The sequence below is a fragment of the Gavia stellata genome, chromosome 5, assembly GCF_030936135.1.
Source record: "Gavia stellata isolate bGavSte3 chromosome 5, bGavSte3.hap2, whole genome shotgun sequence".
In the NCBI taxonomy this organism is placed as follows: Eukaryota; Metazoa; Chordata; class Aves; order Gaviiformes; family Gaviidae; genus Gavia; species Gavia stellata.
Window position 1 is genome coordinate 1,630,405 of NC_082598.1, and position 18,972 is coordinate 1,649,376.

Below are 18,972 nucleotides of genomic sequence, written 5' to 3' on the forward strand. Positions count from 1 at the left end.
GGGGGGAAATATAGGTCTCTGGCGTAAATCACCGACGCCGTTTCCCCTCCTCTCCCTTTCCTTAAGACCTGATGGTCTTCAGTCACACATCTTAAAAGAAAAACAAAAAACAAAAACACAAAGACTTACTTGTCTCAAGTCGATGAAGGCCAACTGCAGCGTGTCCCCTTGGAACCCAGGCACTGGGCCGGATCTGGCAAACTCTGTGGGAAAGAAAAGAGGATAAAAAGCGCCTTTAACTAACCATGGACAGGGAGATTGGCAGACGGATGACAGGGAAGACAAGAGAGGCTGGGGGAGAGGAGGACCGCGCTTCTAAGGAGTCATGTCTCCCTCCCTTCAGCGTCTTTGTTCGCCCTTCAAAATTCGTGTCATCAAAACACCATTAATTCCACCGTCCTGACAGCAAGGAAACTGTACTAATTCGACCTGAAATTTATTCCCATGAGCCGTACTGGGCTTCAGAGTATTTGTTTTGTGAATGGACAAACAACTCGCCGAGAAGAAAGGGGGGGATGGGGGTGGAAAAGTTTTTCCTCTCAACACAATAAAATCTTCAGCTGTGAAACTCTTTTCAGTTCCGAAAGCTATTTATATTTTAGGGCGCTGAAGGAATTTTCTAATTTCACGCCTGTCACCAGGCTCCATAAGCATTCATCAAAAAAATATGCCCAGCCGCATCATTAATTATTCGGCAGCAGATTATTTGCATTATCTGGTATGGTGCGCTATTGCCAGTGTACAGTCACCCCAAATGGGAAGAATCGCGGCCATTATGTGGCATTTTTATTTATGTTGGATGAAGACATCTGACAACTGAATAACATTGGCTTCTAAAGTGAAGAGAATATTTCCAAGGCCACATTTACCTCCTTCCAGTGTAATCTGGCCAAAAGTTCATACTTAAGTCATTTATTTTTCTTCTAATCCGTTATTTAAACCAAGTCTAAAACCACTGAGGGAGACTTGAACGAATCCACGGAAGAGGACCTTAGCTCTTCCATGTCATTTAACAGCTTTTGCTTGGTAGCGCTCATGAAGCCAACGACCGCACATATTCAAGTGTGTCCTTTGAAGATACGCCTGAGGTTGGTTTTGCCCAACTTCACTTAATTTTCACCCTCTTTAGCTACACAAGTAACGGCTTTATCTCTGCTCTCCGTGCAACTTTTCATCACCTAGAGGACCTAATTTGTGAAGCCACAACTCAACATCATGAAAGACTCAAGAGGGAGCTTCTGCCTTCGGCTGAATTTTGTTGCTTCTGCAGACACTGAAGATGCTGCACACTGGAACGAAATGTTTTCTTCAGATGAAACCAAGCGTGGTGGCAGAAAGGAAAAAGGGAGGGAAAACACACACCAACCTACAGATTTTTAAGTTATTTATGGCCCATTATCACGCAACTATTCTGTTTTTTACCATACAAGAACCCTCAAGACAGCTCCTGCAGCTCCACGAAGATGAGAACTAAGGATGGCTCGGCAATAAGGAAGGAGGATTTTGCCTTCTGTCTCCGTGACGGCTCAGAGATACTAAAGGACAAAGCCTGTCCTGTCCTTAAATGCTAAGCAGAGTCATTTCATGCCAGATGGTCTTCTCCTTGAATGCTTCTCCTTCCAAAAGTTACCTCATTTTCAAGCGAATGCCACAAAAGAAGGAAAACAAATCCTCACAGTCCTATTTTTAAGGACTTCCTATACAGCCCAGTCATATGAGCAGTCCCCGTGGCTCTAACGAGATCAGACTAATGAATTAGACATTGGGATTCAGCCCTGTTCCTCAACTGACGTATTTCTGGAAACCAGAGAGGGATTATTTGTCACATTTCTTGCTCCATCTTCCATTAAAATCCTGGGATGGAGAACATCCTTCATTACAGACACAGGTACCTCCACGGGCACAGCGGCCGGTTTTCAGACATCCACGGCTTTGCTTTTTAATATTTTCAGATGCCAGAAGAGCTCTAAGATTGAAACGATCACTAATCTTTGCAGTGATCACTCAAGTGACAACTGCTGCATGACAATAGCAAACATGGCTGTAAAACCATTACTTTTATCCACCGTTACTCTAGAAACAAATAATAAAAAATAAAGTATGTACGTGACTGTTCACATCCAGATTTTGGATAGGAAAAGCATGAATCAAAGCCAGGAGAAACCATCCGTGGTTGTGCCTATGGACTGTTTGCCGCTTCTGCTCAGGATGGGACTGGACAGAGACAGGAGCTGCTCAGCTTCCAGCCAGTTTCACTGTCCAGTGCTGCAATATTCAGGCTGCAAATAGTTCAAAATGAGTTTGCATTTAACCCTCAAAAACTGTTTTAATTAATTCTAACTGTAAAGGCATTTTAACGTACGTTTGCTATAAAATTTGACTGTAGCTTGCCTGTGCCAGTACAGACATGCAAAGGAGGACTAATGCAAGCTTTCTGACTCTGATCTGCAAGGGATAAATCATCTTTACACATTCGCTGTACACCCCACTGTCTCATCTGGAAAAATTATCCCAAAAGCCACATCAATCCTAAAACACTTTGGAAAAGCACGTACCTGAGAAGCTAAAAACTTTGGGGTGCAAGAAATAGCATTTGAGCATCCTCTCGAGGGATGAAACTGCCCTGGGTGGCTCAGTGTCGCAGATGTCCCTGGGTTGAGGGACAACAAACCGGCTGAACCGCTACGTCCGACCATCTAAGGATGGGGTCGCATCACGTTACTAATTATAGTTGAAGAAACACTGGAAAACAGAAACCCTGAAAGGACTGCAATGAAAGAAAATTTCTATTTTGGATTTAAGGGCTTCACAGCTGCTAGGAATCTATTTAGAAGCACACATGGAGTTGTGAAATTTAAGATCTTCCAGGAAGCATGAATTTCAAATCCTCATGAGAAAATGCCTGTGCCTGAGTCTTGAACATTTTCACAAGACTCGTGAATTTATCACTGCTGCATCTGCTCATGAGCCACCCAAGACAGTTTTCATCCTAAGACGTGGTTGCTCGTTAGCAGCTCACCTTTAGCTGTCTTACTAAGGAACCGTATGGGAGGAAGGCTGGGAGAGTTACGGACTGACCCTGCCCTTTAACACCGCACATTACGACGACGGCAGCACATTGAACCAACGTTTGCTTGAACAGTAATTCTCATCAAAAGAACGGACTGGAGCCTCTACTGCATAACAATGCACTTGATGTCCAAGAAGTGAAATGACGTATGAGATCATATTATTTGTATTACAGAAGAAATGAGAGCGAGAATACGGCTCAGACACCAGAAGAACGCTGCTACAGCACTTGGCTGTAAGGAGCCTGAAGAGGAATGAATGCAATGCTTCACCCCACGGTTGTTATAAAAATAGCCGTACCTTCTGTAATCGTAGGTCACATTTTACATACCAATGCCACAAACTTATTTTGAAGGAGGAATGAACGAAGTCTTAGAGAAAAAAAGAAACAAAGAAGAGAACAGAGCTTTAGAGGAAAGACACAGCCAGTTCTTCTTGGTTTTAATCTCTTCAACCAGATTTCAGGATAATTTTCTCGGAACAACCAAGCACAGTGCTGGCCTCAGTACTGTCGGATTTGTTTACTGTACCGTCTCCACTACCAAGGCAAGTGGCAAACATAGCAAGCCACCTACAGTACAGCCCCTTGAGCAGAAAATCACAAGAGAATAGAGCAGATCAGTATGCGGCTGTTTGTACAAAGCATTTAGCCAGGCTAAAGGTTTGAGAGACTTGTGTTCAGGCCAAAAAAGTAATGTCTTTGCAAGGTCTACAGGCTTGGGCCACCCAGGGCAGGTCACAGGGGGACTCTAACCTCTCTTCCAAAACATTTCACCGATGAAAGAATCAAGGAACAGGAACCGTTAAGCCCTTTACAATGAACAAAGAATAAAGAGTTCAAACGCACACCAGAAAAGAGACATCCACTGTAAATTAATTATACAGAAGGGGGGAATCTCTTTTTGTATACTGTAGACGGCTACGCACACAGGGACAGAGTCTTACACGTATTGTGCGGTTCAGTTAAACACAGCTGGTGACTTCATTCCTCAAAAACATCATTCTGAGAGTAAGGTTTTCTCTAAATTACATGACACCGCCAAAATTCATGACGGCAGACCTGCGGGATCGAGGTTACAGCAGCTCCTGGTGAGGGGAACCTGGACAATCTGCTTGCGGTTGCACCAGTCATGAACAAGACTTTGTATCTGGGGAAACAACCATCTCAGTATTCCTCAATGAGGGATGTAGGTCTCAAAGTCACCTTCTTTAGACAAATCCTTGGAAGACTACCTTAGAAAAGCCAAGCGACAGGACCTCTTGCACCTTACCCAGAGGCACAAAATGACACCTTGAGGATACTCAAGCTGAAGAACAAATCTCTGCATGGACTCTGGAGAAGCTCACAATGGAAAAAAGGTGAGAAGTGACGGGTAGGAAATGAGGCAAGAAGAACAGAGAGATGCCAATTTCCATATTAAGCTTATACTTCACCCACACCATTCCCACACAGCCCTGCTTTGAAGCTGTTCCCCATTATAGGCTATATTATCAAAGCTCATCCCCATCTGCGGAATTCCAGAGAGCTGTGGGGAGAGGGAGGAGTTATCCAAAATACACTGAACTGGGTCAGATTAAATAGAAATTTCTACCCCTCTCCGTCATTTGTTCCTTTGATGGAAGAAAGGTGAGCCTGGAGTCCTGTTATTGCATAGAAACAAGTGGTCCCAGGGGCCATGATGGTCTGCTGACAGGGCTGAGGAGCATCCCCAGCCCCAGAGAGGAACTCCTCACTGCTGAACCACTAGATGTTTTCAAGTAGAAGAAAAGAAAGCTCTTCAGAAGAAATTGTAGGAGATGTGTGCCAAGAAAATTGGCTCCTGTCAATCTGTAGGACAGGTCTACAGAATCAAGTTACAGATCTATACAGCTTCCCAGACTCATAACCCAAGATGTACAATGGATGTCTCTGATCAGATGTGAAGTTCTCAGCTCCATTAAAATACTAATACTAGGAAAAGTGGAATGTATGCATCTCATCATTAGCTCATTCGAGCTGCAAAGGTTGACAAGCAACAATAGTGTGTGTCCATGATGGGTGGGGAAGGGAAGGTGGGTGCAGAGCTGAGAAACTGCGCTCTTAAAATTGCTTAAACAAAATTAGGTCTGGACAGAGGTGTGTCCTCTTCCTAGAGTTGCAAAGGACTATAAGGATGGGTAAATAGGTATCAGTGAGTATCCTGATGGTAACAAAGGAGAACACAGGAAGGTGTTGGAGATGGAGGGTATCCAAAATGTTGTATCAGACAGCAGAGGTTGGAGACAAGAGGACAGGAGAGGCTGAGATGACACCGTGGGATTAGCAAGAGGTTTACAAAGGAAACAGAAGAGAAGGAAAATGGAGAGAGAAATACTAAAGCTAAAACGCTGAAGGACCCCAGGTGATGAATTATAGGACAGATGAAGGGCGAATATAAGGCAAAAATCAGCGGATGGTTAGAGATGGCAGAGGCGAGCAGGAGGTCTCAGTTTAGGGGCAATGTAAAATGGCTGGAGAGAAGTTCATTTCTCTTTGACATCATGCAACCTCCCAGGACTCGCTCAAGTCAGACTTGCAAAGACCACTTAAGTACTGTGCTAAAGCAGAGAGCATTGTACAAATACGTCTCATCAGCACCTAAACAAAAAGGAGACGTTTTTGATAGCTCATTGATGGGGAGTCATGCGCTTCTCCTCCATGCATATTTATACGCACTAATTCACCAGTCATCACTTTCTTTGCCACTGCAAGTGCTTTGCAACCTCTAAGAAAGCTCAGCTGAAGGAAATGAAGGCAGCACTAAATAAATTAATGATATGGCTGGGGGAACAAATTCAGGGACAAATAAGAAAGGATAAATCTAAGCGTAGGGAAGTGGCACAGCCATAGACCAGAGGCTCCCACTTCCATGCCCTCTGTCCCTTGGCGCACCAATAATTTACCCTTCCCATTCCAGAAAGCACGTACAGCAGCGCTTGGAAGACAGCTCTGCTGTCAATACAAATCACCCCACTCCATTTTAACAGCCAGAAAGTGCAAAGTTTTGTTGCCCAATGAGGGCTGAATTTTGACAGGTGAAGAGGTGGGAAAGAAGAGACCCGCTCCTCTCGTCCTCCGAGGAAACGGCGCAGGTCACCAGCATCGCGAGCAACAGGCAGGCCTGGGCAAAGCACTGGGCAAACAGAGGGTCTGCAAGTTCCCAGGGATGAGCTGAACGAAGTGCTTGCACGGGCATCAGCACCTGCTTGCTCCACGATGAAAAGGTGTTCTTTCAAGCCATCCATACAGGCAGCTCATGCAAACTGTGCTCAACCTTCTATTTCATGCAGAATCACACACAGAATCATTAAGGTTGGAAAAGACCTGTAAGATCATCAAGTCCAACCATCAACTAACACCACCATGCCCACTAAACCATGTCCCACAATGCCTCAACCACACGTTCCTACAGTCTAGGACACTAATGGTACTTTAATCACAGAATCACTAAGATTGGAAAAGACCTGTAAGATCATCAAGTCCAACCATCAACCCAACACCACTATGCCCACTAAACCATGTCCCACAGTGCCACGTCCACACGCTCCTTGAATACCTCCAGGGAGGGTGACTCCACCACTTCCCTGGGCAGTTTATTCCAGTGTGTCACCAGTCTCTCAGTAAAGAAATTTTTCCTAATACCCAGCCTGAACCTTCCCTGGCGCAACTTGAGGCCATTTCCTCTTGTCCTGTCGCTAGTCACTTGGGAGAAGAGGCCAACACCCACCTCTCTGCAACCTCCTTTCAGGTAATCAACAGATAGCAGCTTTCTAGGCTGCCAAAATCTGTGATCCGCTTCAGTCACGTGCCTATACACTAAATATACCCTCACACTCTCGAAGCTCAGCACCCTTTTGCCAGAATTGCTGTTTTTCTTGCTGCTCAGCCCTGCGCCAGGTTGCGATGTTGCAGGATGCGGTGCCAAGGCACGACCCCAAGCCAGCCCTAGGGAGGAAACGCAAGGGAAGGAGCTCTGTTTCTTCCTGACATGCACAATAAAGCATTATCGAGTGCTACAATGAGCTGCAATTTGGGCAAGAAAAGTCACCAGGAGGGAAAACAAGGATACTGTGAAAGAGAAGGAGTATCTGAACACGCTGCGGGGAAGGAAAGCAGCCTTGCCATGGAGCAGATAATCCCCAGATCAAGCTGTGGAACACATCTCTGCGAGGCTTTGTCTTGGATCTCCCAGCAGCAGCAGGCAGAGGAATGGCAGTCCCAGCCCGCAGCGAAGGAGCGGTGCCGCAGCAAGTGCCCCGGACCATGGCAGGTGCCGGAGCCAGCATGGGGCGGGGGGAGATGGCCCATTTTCCGAGTGAGGCTTGGCTCCGAAACAAAGGTTGGAAACCCCTGGCTTAGAGGACACTGCCTTCAGGCACTAGCCTGCCTCTTCCATTGGGTTCTTCTGCCACCCATGTACCATCATCCACCACCGTAATCCCAGCCTGCAAACTCCTACAACTCCCATATTGCAGCATAAGGAGTTCCTACCAACCATCCAAACCGCAGCCATGGTCCTTTCACACCATCAAAACCCAGGACACACACAATTTAGCTTTGTCCTTCATCATGGGCTAATAAAGGTCCCCTCCCTGGCTCTCACCATGGCTGAGGAGCTCACACGCACATGGTTACCACCAGCTCAGCCAGCACAGAAGAACCAGCAGCTGCAGTAACATGACCCTATGTACGAGCACTATGTCTCAGGAGGATCTGCAGCTTTCGTTTCTTTTAAACATGTACCTTTTCTTTTTAACCATACATCCGAGTGGCACGGAGAGGCACTTGACTGGGGCTGTGAGCCCCTAATACAATAAAAAACCATCAGGTACTGCAGGATCTGAAGAATCACAGAATCATTTATGTTGGAAAAGACCATTAAGATCATTAAGACCAACCCTAAACCCAACACTGCCAAGTCTACCACTAAACCGTGTCCCTAAGCACCACGTCTACATGTCTTTTAAATACCTCCAGGGATGGTGAGTCCACCACCACCCCAGGCAGCCTGTTCCAATGCCTGACAACCCTTTTGGTGAAGAAGTCTTTCCTAATATCCAGCCTGAACCTCCCCTGGTGCAACTTGAGGCCGTTTCCTCTTGTCCTATCACTTGTCACTTGGGACAAGAGACCAACACCCACCTCACCACAACCCCCTTTCAGGCAGTTGTAGAGAGCGATGAGGTCTCCCCTCAGCCTCCTCTTCTCCAGACTGAACAACCCCAGCTCCCTCAGCCGCTCCTCATCAGACTTGTGCTCCAGACCCCTCACCAGCTCCGTCGCCCTTCTCTGGACACGCTCCAGCACCTCAATGTCCTTCTTGGAGTGAGGGGCCCAAAACTGAACACAGCATTCGAGGTGCATCGAGAGATCAGCATCAGTTGCATGGAGATTTCTCTCCTGATGTGATCTGCTCAAACCTTTCCCTCTGTTCATTGCAACGTCCCCTTTTCTCCCCCCAAATACGAGCTTTTGCTGGTGCATTGCGGCAGGATGGATACCAGCAAACACACAGTGCATCAACCTAAAATCAGAGAGTTTGTCCTCAAAACCGCCATGCTCACCTCTAGCTCTGCACACGCTAATCCCCGATGGGTCGCAGGTTGGAAGAACATCAGGCAGCCGTCTGCACGGTGCAAACAGCCCCTGCGCTCGAAGGAGAGGACTCCTCCGGCGCGGTGGGCAAAACCCAGCGTCTTACACAAATAACGGGATTTCCGCGTGAGAAAGTCCTCGGAGCCAGATAATGCGGCCAAGAAGGAGGTGACGAACGGCTGCGCCGGGACCCATATTGGCGCATTTTGGCACGCTCGCGTGTCAGGCTGGAGGATTCCTCAAACCGGCGGAGACATCTGTGTTTGTTATTGACTGCCCCCAGGAGTGGGCTGAACAAAAATTGGGAGTTTAATGAAATTTTAAATATAATTTTTACGACGCTTTTAATTTCTCATAAAGCAGCAGTTAAAAGACTTTAGAGATTATGGAACTGCTTATTTTATGATCTAAGTATTGTAAAAACAATCTGCCTCAACCACTGCTGGAACCAGTTACGTAGATGGGAAACACTTTTGTAGGAGCGAGAGCAGCCCCCTTTGTTTTTGCTTTTTCGGACTCATTCTCCAAATTTGGGTCGTTACATTTGATTCCCGCTACCTCCGAGGTACAGGAGATATGGAAAAAGATATATATATACCAGCACCAGGAGATCCAAAAAAGAGGAGAGCAGGGAACGCGGTTACAAGGCACATAGCAATTACGGAAAGCACATTGTACGTATTGTTAAATCTTGGGTTACAGACATGTTCTGGATGACAGCAAACCCATTTCAAAAAGCAAATGCCTATTCTGAAAAAAGCATCACCTCCTCTATTTACAGGTCCACAGAAATATTTGTGTTGGGTTTTTTTTTCCACTCCAGAGTTGGGTTTGGTTTTTTTTCCCTCTTTTCAAGTTGGCTCGTTGGGCTGGAGCCAGAACTCACTCCTAAATTGAGACATAATTAGATGTGTCCTACTGTGTCTTTCTGGGCAATTCATTTAACCTCTATGCCTTATTTCACTTCAGGTTTAAAAAGGAGGTGAGAGAATCTCTCTTGACTGCATAAAAAAAGGGCTACGTAACACCAAGCAATAAGAACAAGAGTTATAACTAGTACCTGGCCAGCAACAGACGTTTTAAAAATGACTTTTGCCCTTCCCTGGACGTCAGCTGTGGCGTCCACGCACACACATCGTTGTAAAGCTGCACCAAAAGACTTTCAAACCTCTAAGACACATCTTGGGAAACAGCTTTTTGCTGAGGAAAAAAAGAGGACATCCACCTCGACGGGCAGGACCGGTGCCTTACGTCTCCTCGAGGGCTTTGTCCAGCCGGAGGCTCCAGCACCGCGGTCTCATCGTGGGGGATGATGCCCCAGGAAAACAGCTCGCATTCTTCCCAGGTTTCTCACATCACAGGCAGCCTAATAGGACTTTTACAACCTTGCAGCTCCACTCTTTCTCGCCTCTTTCGCACCAAAAATGCTGCTGACGTATACGGGACTATTCATATGACCAAGACATGCAAGATTTGGCTCTTAATGCTTATTTAATTTACTACTTCTCCCCAGTCCTCCAAAAGCTTTCTTTTTGAAGGTCATAAAATTAATAAACTGTATGTTCAGTGCTTTGAACATGCCAAACAAGCACGTTTCTAGGGAGGGGGGAATTTATGGTGCAGGCAAGGGGTCCCATCAGGACCTCGTGCTTCTCCCAAGCACCATCCGGGCTTGCATGTGCCTGGTGCCAGACCTTAGTCTGATGCAACGGTTCATGCAGCCATTCCCTTTTTATGCTGATGGGGCAGCAAATTATTTATAAATCAGGAAATACTTCATGAACCCACAAGTCTGGAGAATTAATTTACCAGTGTCTTGTTTTAAACCTAAGCCGTCATCTTTTTCACCTCTACAATTGTTATCTATTGTGTATATAAACCCATTTTCTTGTAACGTGCATTGTATCTACCCTGATATAGAGCAAATTATCTGCATCACCTTCAAACCATACTTAATATACGACTGAGTCCTTTCATTAATTTGCCTCACCACTCTCTTAACCAGCTTATACCTTTGGCATTCACAAGACACTTAAAAAAAAGCCTAATAAACTCCAGGATCCAAACTCCGAAGCCCCGTTCCCACATCACAGAACTCACTAAAGTGCTCCAAAAAGCCATAAAATCCTATTTTAATATGATAAGTAGATGATAAAGCTGCTAAACTAGGTGAGGCTTGGGGGTCTGGGGAGAGGAAGAGGGCTGGAGGCAGAGACAAAGTCAAATATGCAACTGGTATAATAAGGACGCTGAGATTCGCACCTGCGCTTTCAGGTACAAGATTTAAAAAAACAAAAAACCAAACAAAACCTTTGCAAACTGAAACATATTTTCTGAATATACCAGTTCACTCTCAGGACTGGCTTTTCATAAAATTAAAATCTTGATGCGCTGCTTCTCAAAAACAGAACTAAAATTATCCCCGGTGTCAGCAAAGCCACCGGACAAACGCACAGGGACGAGGGAACGCGGTTTTGCTGCCAAAAAGGAAGAAAAGGACTTTGTCTGGGTTCACCGTTCTGGGGACTGACAGTGATGGATAGGAAGGTTACAGCACCGGCATCCGTCTCCATTCCCCTGCCCAAGACGGCATCTCGGGCCGGGGCTGGGGGGAGCGGGTCGCCTGCCCCGCTGCTCAGGTTGGCGTCACCTGCTCTTGAATGTCTGAGTGCTCCTGGTTTTGTCTCGCAAAACAATTGGAATTTAAGGAATCGTGCTTTTAAACCCAATATTAAATGTCATCCGTTTTACTTAGCATCAGGAGCTTTTAGGGAAGAGACGCTGCTTAGTGACCCACGTTACCGATGGGGCGGCAAACTGCAGGGTTACGAGTCGGTTTGCAGCCAAAAGAAAAAGAAGGAAACTATTATTAATGACAAATGCTTCCTATTATTCTCAGCAACATCGCCTGTCCCTCTGCGGACACCGATTGGGAGCACAGCTGCTACCGGTGCAGCTCCGACGCACTGATGGGACACAAATTAGACAGCAAGAATTTAGGGCTGAAGGCGTTTCTGAAAGAAAAATAAGGTATTGCTTGTATTACGACATATGATAGAACTGCAAATTTTGGATATGATTCATTAAACAGGGATCCTTCTCCCAGGCTACTCAGCTGAGAGTGCTGGGAATTAGCAAAAGGACATTAAAAAATTAAAATACACTCCCTACAAACACCGAAAATCTTACTGGGTGATCTTTCTCAGAAATAAATTTAATCTCACTATTGATGGGTGCAGCTGAACTAAAACACGATCAGCAAAACGTTTTATAAAGGCTAGAAGAATATCTTTTGACAGTGTTAAGCGCCAGATGACGACGAAACCAACACAACTGATTTCATTTTGTTATCAGAGATTGGAAAAGCAAACTCGCCGCTATTTAGGCTCCGATACCATTTGCCCTGAGGCCGGGCACTATTTTGCACTGGGGTTCAATGGGAGCCACATCGGGCCAAAGAGCATTTCAGAAGACTCTGCAGCAAACAGGTTTATCATGTTCTAAACAAGATACAGCCCAACCTCCACATCAACCAAGAAAGCCAAGAAGGTGGGTATTCGGAAAAGAAACTTCCCCAAAATACGTTAACCTTTCTGGAATTAAAAGATTTCCTGAACTCTCTATCAACCCTATCAAGCCCTGTTTTCCATAGCCACAGTCGCTAATCCATCCCAGTATTAATGCCTATAATAAATCCATCCTCCTCATAATAAGAGAGGTCGCTGTGTGTTCACCCTGCCTTAGCTTAAATTATAAAAATAGGAAGAAAAAAAGCATTTTGTCAGTTTGTGCTACATTTTCTTAACCCTTCTGTTGAGCAGGGTAACAAGCAACTTGAGGGAAACCTTAGGATTTCAGAGCTAATTCAGGTGTAAGCTAGATGAACAAAAATGAGCAGGGTGGAGAGCCAAGCCATGGTGCTGCACCGCCATGCTCCACGCACACCTCTGAACAGATGTAGTCATTTTGTCGCAAGACATCTCTTTCCCATAACAGTAACTTTGCAAACAGGATTCACTTTGAGAAAAAAATCCCCGCAGCAGATAGAGAAGACAAACAGTTGAGGTCAGGAGAGGACCAGAACTTCTTAAGAACATAAGCCAGTTATTGTTTTCAGAAACAGTCATAAGTAAACTGATTTTTGTTAGCCCTCCTCATGTTTTACCCACTTTAATCCCTCCTATTTTTAAAATACTCCATCTCCAAAAGCACAGATGGTCTGGAAAGCGTCAAGGCAGCATTAAAGAGAAAAAGGAAGAGTAAAGCTTTGAACTCTTAGAATTTGCTGGGCTGCTTCTGTCCTGAAGATATTGCCAAGTGTCATCGCGGACAACCCCAGCAAGCTCTGCAGGCGTTCACCCATCCCAAATACTTGGCATCACTAAAGGCCCTGGCTTGGGTCCCGACATACAAACGGGCAAAGCGAGACATGGGAAATGAGATGATTCTGCATCTTACGTTCACACTCCTCCACGTCCAGGTTGAACTGCTGCAAGGCGCCCAGCGTCAGCTGCCGCACTTCGGCTTCCAGCAGCAGCTGCATCAGCGAGGTGGAGAGGTGTTTGCACGCCGACATGCAAGCCGTCTGCGCCACCTTCCCCTGCAAAAGAAAAGCAAGACTTATTAAGGCCATCGAGCACAAAATGCAAGATGAACTTCTTTAGACCAGGACTTGCCAGTCCAGCCTCTTTAATGTGTCCCATCTCCTCTGGGATCTTCACGTAGGGCTCGATCTTGCAACCACCATCTTTCAAGGGAATCACCTTCTAGGACTCCCCATTGCTACTAGCAGGGTTAGACTTTGTCAGGTGCAGAGTGCTTGGAGCAACCCAAATCCAGGAAAACCTTGGGATGTTTAAGGCTCTAAGCATCTCTCGTTATCGTGTCCTAACGTGGGCAAGACAACATACCGTATTTTATTCGACATCCTACATAGATTGCCTGAAGTAACCTTGTTGATAGGTCAAAATAGTGCCGACGGCAACTCTAAACTCCAGCCAACAACTCAATCAGCATCTATATATACTTCAAGACAGGACTTTCAAAATCCCTTTCCAACAGCAGAGGCTCATAGTTCAAGGTTTAGCCTTGGCTACTGGGGAGCAGAGAGCCGGGGTCACACCATTGTGCCAACGGTGTCTCTAGCACGTTGATGCTCTTCAGCCCACTTCCACCACCACGCAGCACCTTCCAGATGCCGACCGGGACCAAGGAGAGGGAAACATCAAGGCAAGGAGGTGACTGAAGAAGTCAGTTGCGTTTACATGGATAGGATTGCTCCCCAGGGCTGGGCAGTAGGGAACAACCTCAGGCACCCGGTCGCATCCTTGCACCTGCTTGTACCACAGGGAACAGGGTTATCAACGCTTGCCTCCTCCCAAGCCATCCCTAATTCGTGGCGATTAAACAGGCGCTCTACGGGGAGGAGGCTGCGGCCAAGGCTGCTGTGCAGAGAGAAACTACTTAAGTCCCTTGAAATGTTCACACCTATAACAAAAGTATGAGAAGTTATGAGTTTCAGATATTAAAGAAGTTGAGAACATTATCAGTAAATATTTATTTTTAACACATTTCCTCTGAGCTACAGCAGTTACATTTCTCTTTTGAGGAACAACTGAGATCTCAAGCTATAAATCGTGTGAACATTTCGTAGCAAGAGGAGTTACCCTAGATAAGTCTTCCATTTTCCGATCAAGAAACAATTGCAAGGCAGGAGAACAGTAATCACAACAGATGATTTAATTAGCATGCTTAAATTTGTGAACTGTTGAATTTGAAACAGCTGATTTTCAAATTAGGGGTGAAGCCCCTGTATCGACAGAATTAGGCTGTCAGGTAGGAAGCCTAGGATGCCTCTGAGGACTTACGATGTTCAAAGAAGAGTGGTATTAAGGAAAGGGACGATGGTGGGGGTAGGGATGGGCTGTGGAACAGGAGAAAGGCAGATGGGTGCTCAGAAAGCTCCATCTCCTGCGAAAGGCCATAAGCAGGTCACCTAGCTTGAGTACCCACGCCCTGACCTGGCCAGAGCATCAGCTACCAGGAGAGCCACTGTCAGAAGAGAAGAAAGCTGATGAGCACGGACGCGAAGAACTGAGATCCTCCATAAAGACCTACAAGATTCTTGATCCTCTTGAGACGCCACGAGAGGACAGAGGAAGAGGAGACCTTTCCAAGAACAACACAGACGCTCTGCCTTGTCGGAGCCCGGTCCTCCTGAGGACCAGGCTCAGGAGCAAGCAGGGAGCACACTCTGCATTTAGCCAAGCGCTTCAGAAAATCCAAGCTGACTGACCAAAAGCATAAAAGGAAAACTAAAGCACCCGTAAGACCATTAAACAAACAGACCATCTCACGCACACCGTGCTTATAAAGCCAAGGTTTCTTTTATTCTTACTGAATTTATTCTGCATCACAGCAGCAAGTCCCACAGGTTACAGGTGCCACGCTCTCAGTGAACTAAATCCAAGCATCATTTAGGGACACTGAACATGTGGGCGCATTTTTTTTCAACCCATCCAAATTTCTCCCTCATTTCCAAATGCTCGAAACATTTCCCCCATTCCTCAACTATTGCTGTGTGCCATCCAAAATTTGTGGCAGGTAAGATTTGGGTAGGTAAGATTTGGCAGAGAAGATTTGCACGGGTGCACAACATATATTAAACCCATAAAAATGGGGAAATCCTTTGGCACAAGAGCACAGACTGGCACAAACCCACTAGCCGGCGCCGCGCAGAGCGATCCCGCTGTCCCCGTGTGTAACCCCACGATTGTATTTCTGGATAATGGTGCTACCATGAGAACAACTTCAGGAGGAGATTATGTTTTCAAATGCACACAAAAGACTTTAACACGCTTTCTTGAAAACAAGGAGTGGCTTCAGAGATCTCACAGATTTTTACAAGCACTTTACAAATTGTATTTAAACTGGGATTAAAGCGAGGGGTTTGTGCGGCGTTTCAAGCTAAGTGTCACAAGTTTCATTACCGCAGCACAGAGAGATGAGCAAACGTTTGATGCATGTGCTGGGAAGTGTTCTTACCAGCTTTGCAAAGTTGTTTTGGATCTTCAGGCCATATTCATCTTCCGGGAAAAAAAGTCATTTTTTATTTAAAAAACCAGAAGAACAGACCCGTGCATTACAGGGCAGGGTACTTCATCTCGGCTGTTCGCTGCCGTTCCCAGGCTGCAGGAGCGTTCATTACTCACCTCCAAACAAACACCTTCACTAAAATTAAGATGAAGCATGGCAACCATAAAGTTTAGCAGAGCCCGGGGTTTGGGGTTTTTTTGCTTTTCATCATTTACTTGTGCCCCTCTGACACATTTGGTTATTTAAAACACGGCTCGTGCCATTTCCTCATCCCCCACCGCAGTGGGAAGCGCACCGCTACCCGGCTGTGATTTTTCTTCATTACCTCCAACAGACACTTGACTTTTTGCTATGACCGAGTAGTTTTGATGTGTTATTGAGCAGAAGACGCAGATGGAAGCAGATGAGAAAGCAAAGCTCTGCAGCCGTGCCCTGGGACCCCTACCCCTGCTGGGCACGGGGCTCCTAACCCTTCTTGGTAGAGCATGAGAAAATCCCAACGAGTGTCTCGCGCTTGCACATCAGCAGGAGTTTGCACGGAGGGTTGCAACCCTTGGAAAAGCCTTGGAGACGCTCACCCCCAGCTTGAAGTCAAAAGGAAAATCCCCAGGAAGGTTTTCTGCCCCATTGACAAAAATTTAAGAGGAGCAACCTTCTTGCACACCAAGAAAGGGTCGGATCAGCACGCGCGGAGGTACCCAAAGGGTTACCTACGCCTACAACAACCACAGCAAACACGCCTGCCCCAGCGCACGCATTCCTCCGGCCAGCCAGACTTGCCCGAATAAAGAGTGAATGACAAGCGACACCGGGAGGGCGTGAAGAAGAGCAAATAATTGAGATGAAATGTCAAGTTAAGAAGCCGAACGCGAGGAAGACGGGATGGAAAAAGTAATTTAATCATCAGGGCTTGACAGCACAACAACTCTGCTGAGTCTTCGCCGCGAAAGCGGTGTGTAAGTGGTACTTTAGGACATTCTTTGCGAGCGTTTTCTACCGCAGCTTGATGCAGAGATGGTAAAGGGGATCCAATGGACAAGCCCAGGAGCAGCTTCTGGCTCAGCCTTCCCTCCTCCTTCCTTTTTCACACAGGATGTGGCCAGGCCCAAAACTTTTTTCAGGTACAAATGTGCACTGTGTCTTTGAAAACCCTGAAGCTGAATCTTCTCATGCCAGCTAAGAACCTGACCTTTTCTTTCCATTATTCTTAAGGTTTAAACACCTAAAAAACATTCTGCTTTAAAAAAGACTCGGTCTTTAATCTTAGATTTAACACACAAATTCCTGACAGGTTAGATACAAAATAACTGGATGAAAGACAAAAGTATATACAGGTATTTTTTTCCGCCTTTTAAGCATTAATCCATTTTTCCTTATATTTACTATTAGAGGGCTTGGAGATGCCACAGGGGTTTAAATCATTGTGCTAAATGTCTCGCTAGAGAAAAGGTGGTACCACCAGGGATGACCAGCATCTCTCTCCCTGGGCATCAAGATTTAAAAGTCTTCCAGAATTTATGTTTTTCAGACTTTTAAGACTGAACCTAGCCTTATAAATAAGACTGAATCTAACCCTTTTCCACCCCACACCTACACTCAGTGCAACAGATGCCCACTTCCAGCAGCTCCTTATGAGATCAGCAATGGCTTACAAACATCAATTTTAGACTATTTCCCCAGAAATACAGAACAATATCTGCTTGATAAGCAGCTGTTGTTGACAGGAGAAAAAACAGCGCCAGGACACTGATATATCACTACTAATAAGCTGCTGCTGCAAGTGAAGAAGGCTGTTCGTATCCACGCTTGGGATGGTTTGGGCTGTGAGCTGGCAGATATCAAGTACATCCTCACAGCACGACATGCCCATCCTGGTTCTTTGGCACTTATTTACCACTGAGGTTGACTTCATAGTGTTATTTTTTTCATCCTGGTTCATTTTTCAGCTTTCCCGCAGTGCTGGGAGGAAGAGCCCCCACTCGCCCCGGGGCGCTCGCCCGGCACACCGACACGCGGAGCTGAGCCCGTGATGGACGTGTTTTCCACCAGCCTCACCCCCCTCCCGAAATCATTAACTGCACCACCCACGGCAGCGGTGTCGGGACATGTGCCTTGGCATGGAGATTGAGCTGGATGCCTCTGAGATGTCATCCCTAGACGTCGCTGCTCCTAGAAAACCCCGCGGTTCAGAGGAGCCGCCGCGCTCAGCAGGGACGGCTCAGACCGTGCACTAATTACCTTGATGATTTTTGCGAGCGCGTGGCGGAACCGGTGGCACTCCCAAAGGCTCTCCCCGTGTCAGCGCCCCGAGAAATCGCAGGGTTACATGCTGATCTCGCTCCCCGGCACGGCTCCAAACCAGCTCGGTCCCTGCCTGTATTGCAGAAATGCTTTACCTGCCTGAGCGCTGGGGTCCCTCCAGCTCAGGAAGAATTTATCTAAAATGCAAGATGAGATTTGTAGAGGAAGGCAAAAGAGGAGGAACGCAACCATGACCTGAGCTGTCTGCAGAGATGGGGGAAAACAAACACCTTAAAGTCATCAATAGCTCATTTACCAACTTGACAGAAAACTGAAGAGCTTAAAACCTCACCAAGCAATTCCAGAAACACCTCTACAGTGTCACTCGTTTATTCAAGACCTTTGCGAACCTCATTAAAAATGAACTCCATTTGGGGGGGGGGGGGGGGGGTGGGGAGGGAGAATGGGAGTCATGGGTGAAAGTTGATGGAGCTCCACAGCCAAGATGCCCACCCGCCTGCCCGGCCACCCCCACCAAGCTCCGGCTTTGTCCAACATTCAGGGAAAGAGATATTCTGAGCGTATTACAAGAGCAAAAGCCATGGGTTTTTGTTTTGAGGCTCAAATCAGTTTGTAACAATATTTCTCGCAATGAACCCATCTGTCCATGGCCTTTGATGCAACCTCTTTGCAGTTGGGGTCTGTGATTGGGGTTTCCACACGTCTCAAGGCGACGCTGCCCTCCCTGTCCCACTAAGGCTTCCTCTGGGCACACGGGAAGGACATCTAGAGAGGTTCCTCGCGGCCATGCCAAGCAGGGAAAGGGCAGAGCCAAACCTCTGAAGCTCTCCTGACGACGCAACCAAGGGGCACCTACCAGAGCACATGGCCATGGGCTACTCCCCATGGGCCCCACCAAGTCAATCACATTTCAGGAGATCAGCCACGAAATC

The 18,972-nt window shown here is 46.5% G+C and overlaps 1 protein-coding gene across 4 annotated transcripts in view; it reads right to left on the reverse strand.

Moving 5' to 3' along the window:
- The window catches only part of EXOC6B (exocyst complex component 6B), a 305,909-nt gene that overhangs the window by 70,283 nt on the left and 216,654 nt on the right, over positions 1-18,972 (reverse strand). For all 4 annotated transcript variants that reach the window (XM_059817519.1, XM_059817520.1, XM_059817517.1 and 1 more), the window contains 2 exons: positions 13,142-13,283; positions 130-203 (listed from right to left, as the gene is read on the reverse strand). In XM_059817519.1, the coding sequence (XP_059673502.1) occupies positions 130-203; positions 13,142-13,283 (216 nt within the window). The remainder of the gene's footprint in view (positions 1-129; positions 204-13,141; positions 13,284-18,972) is intronic.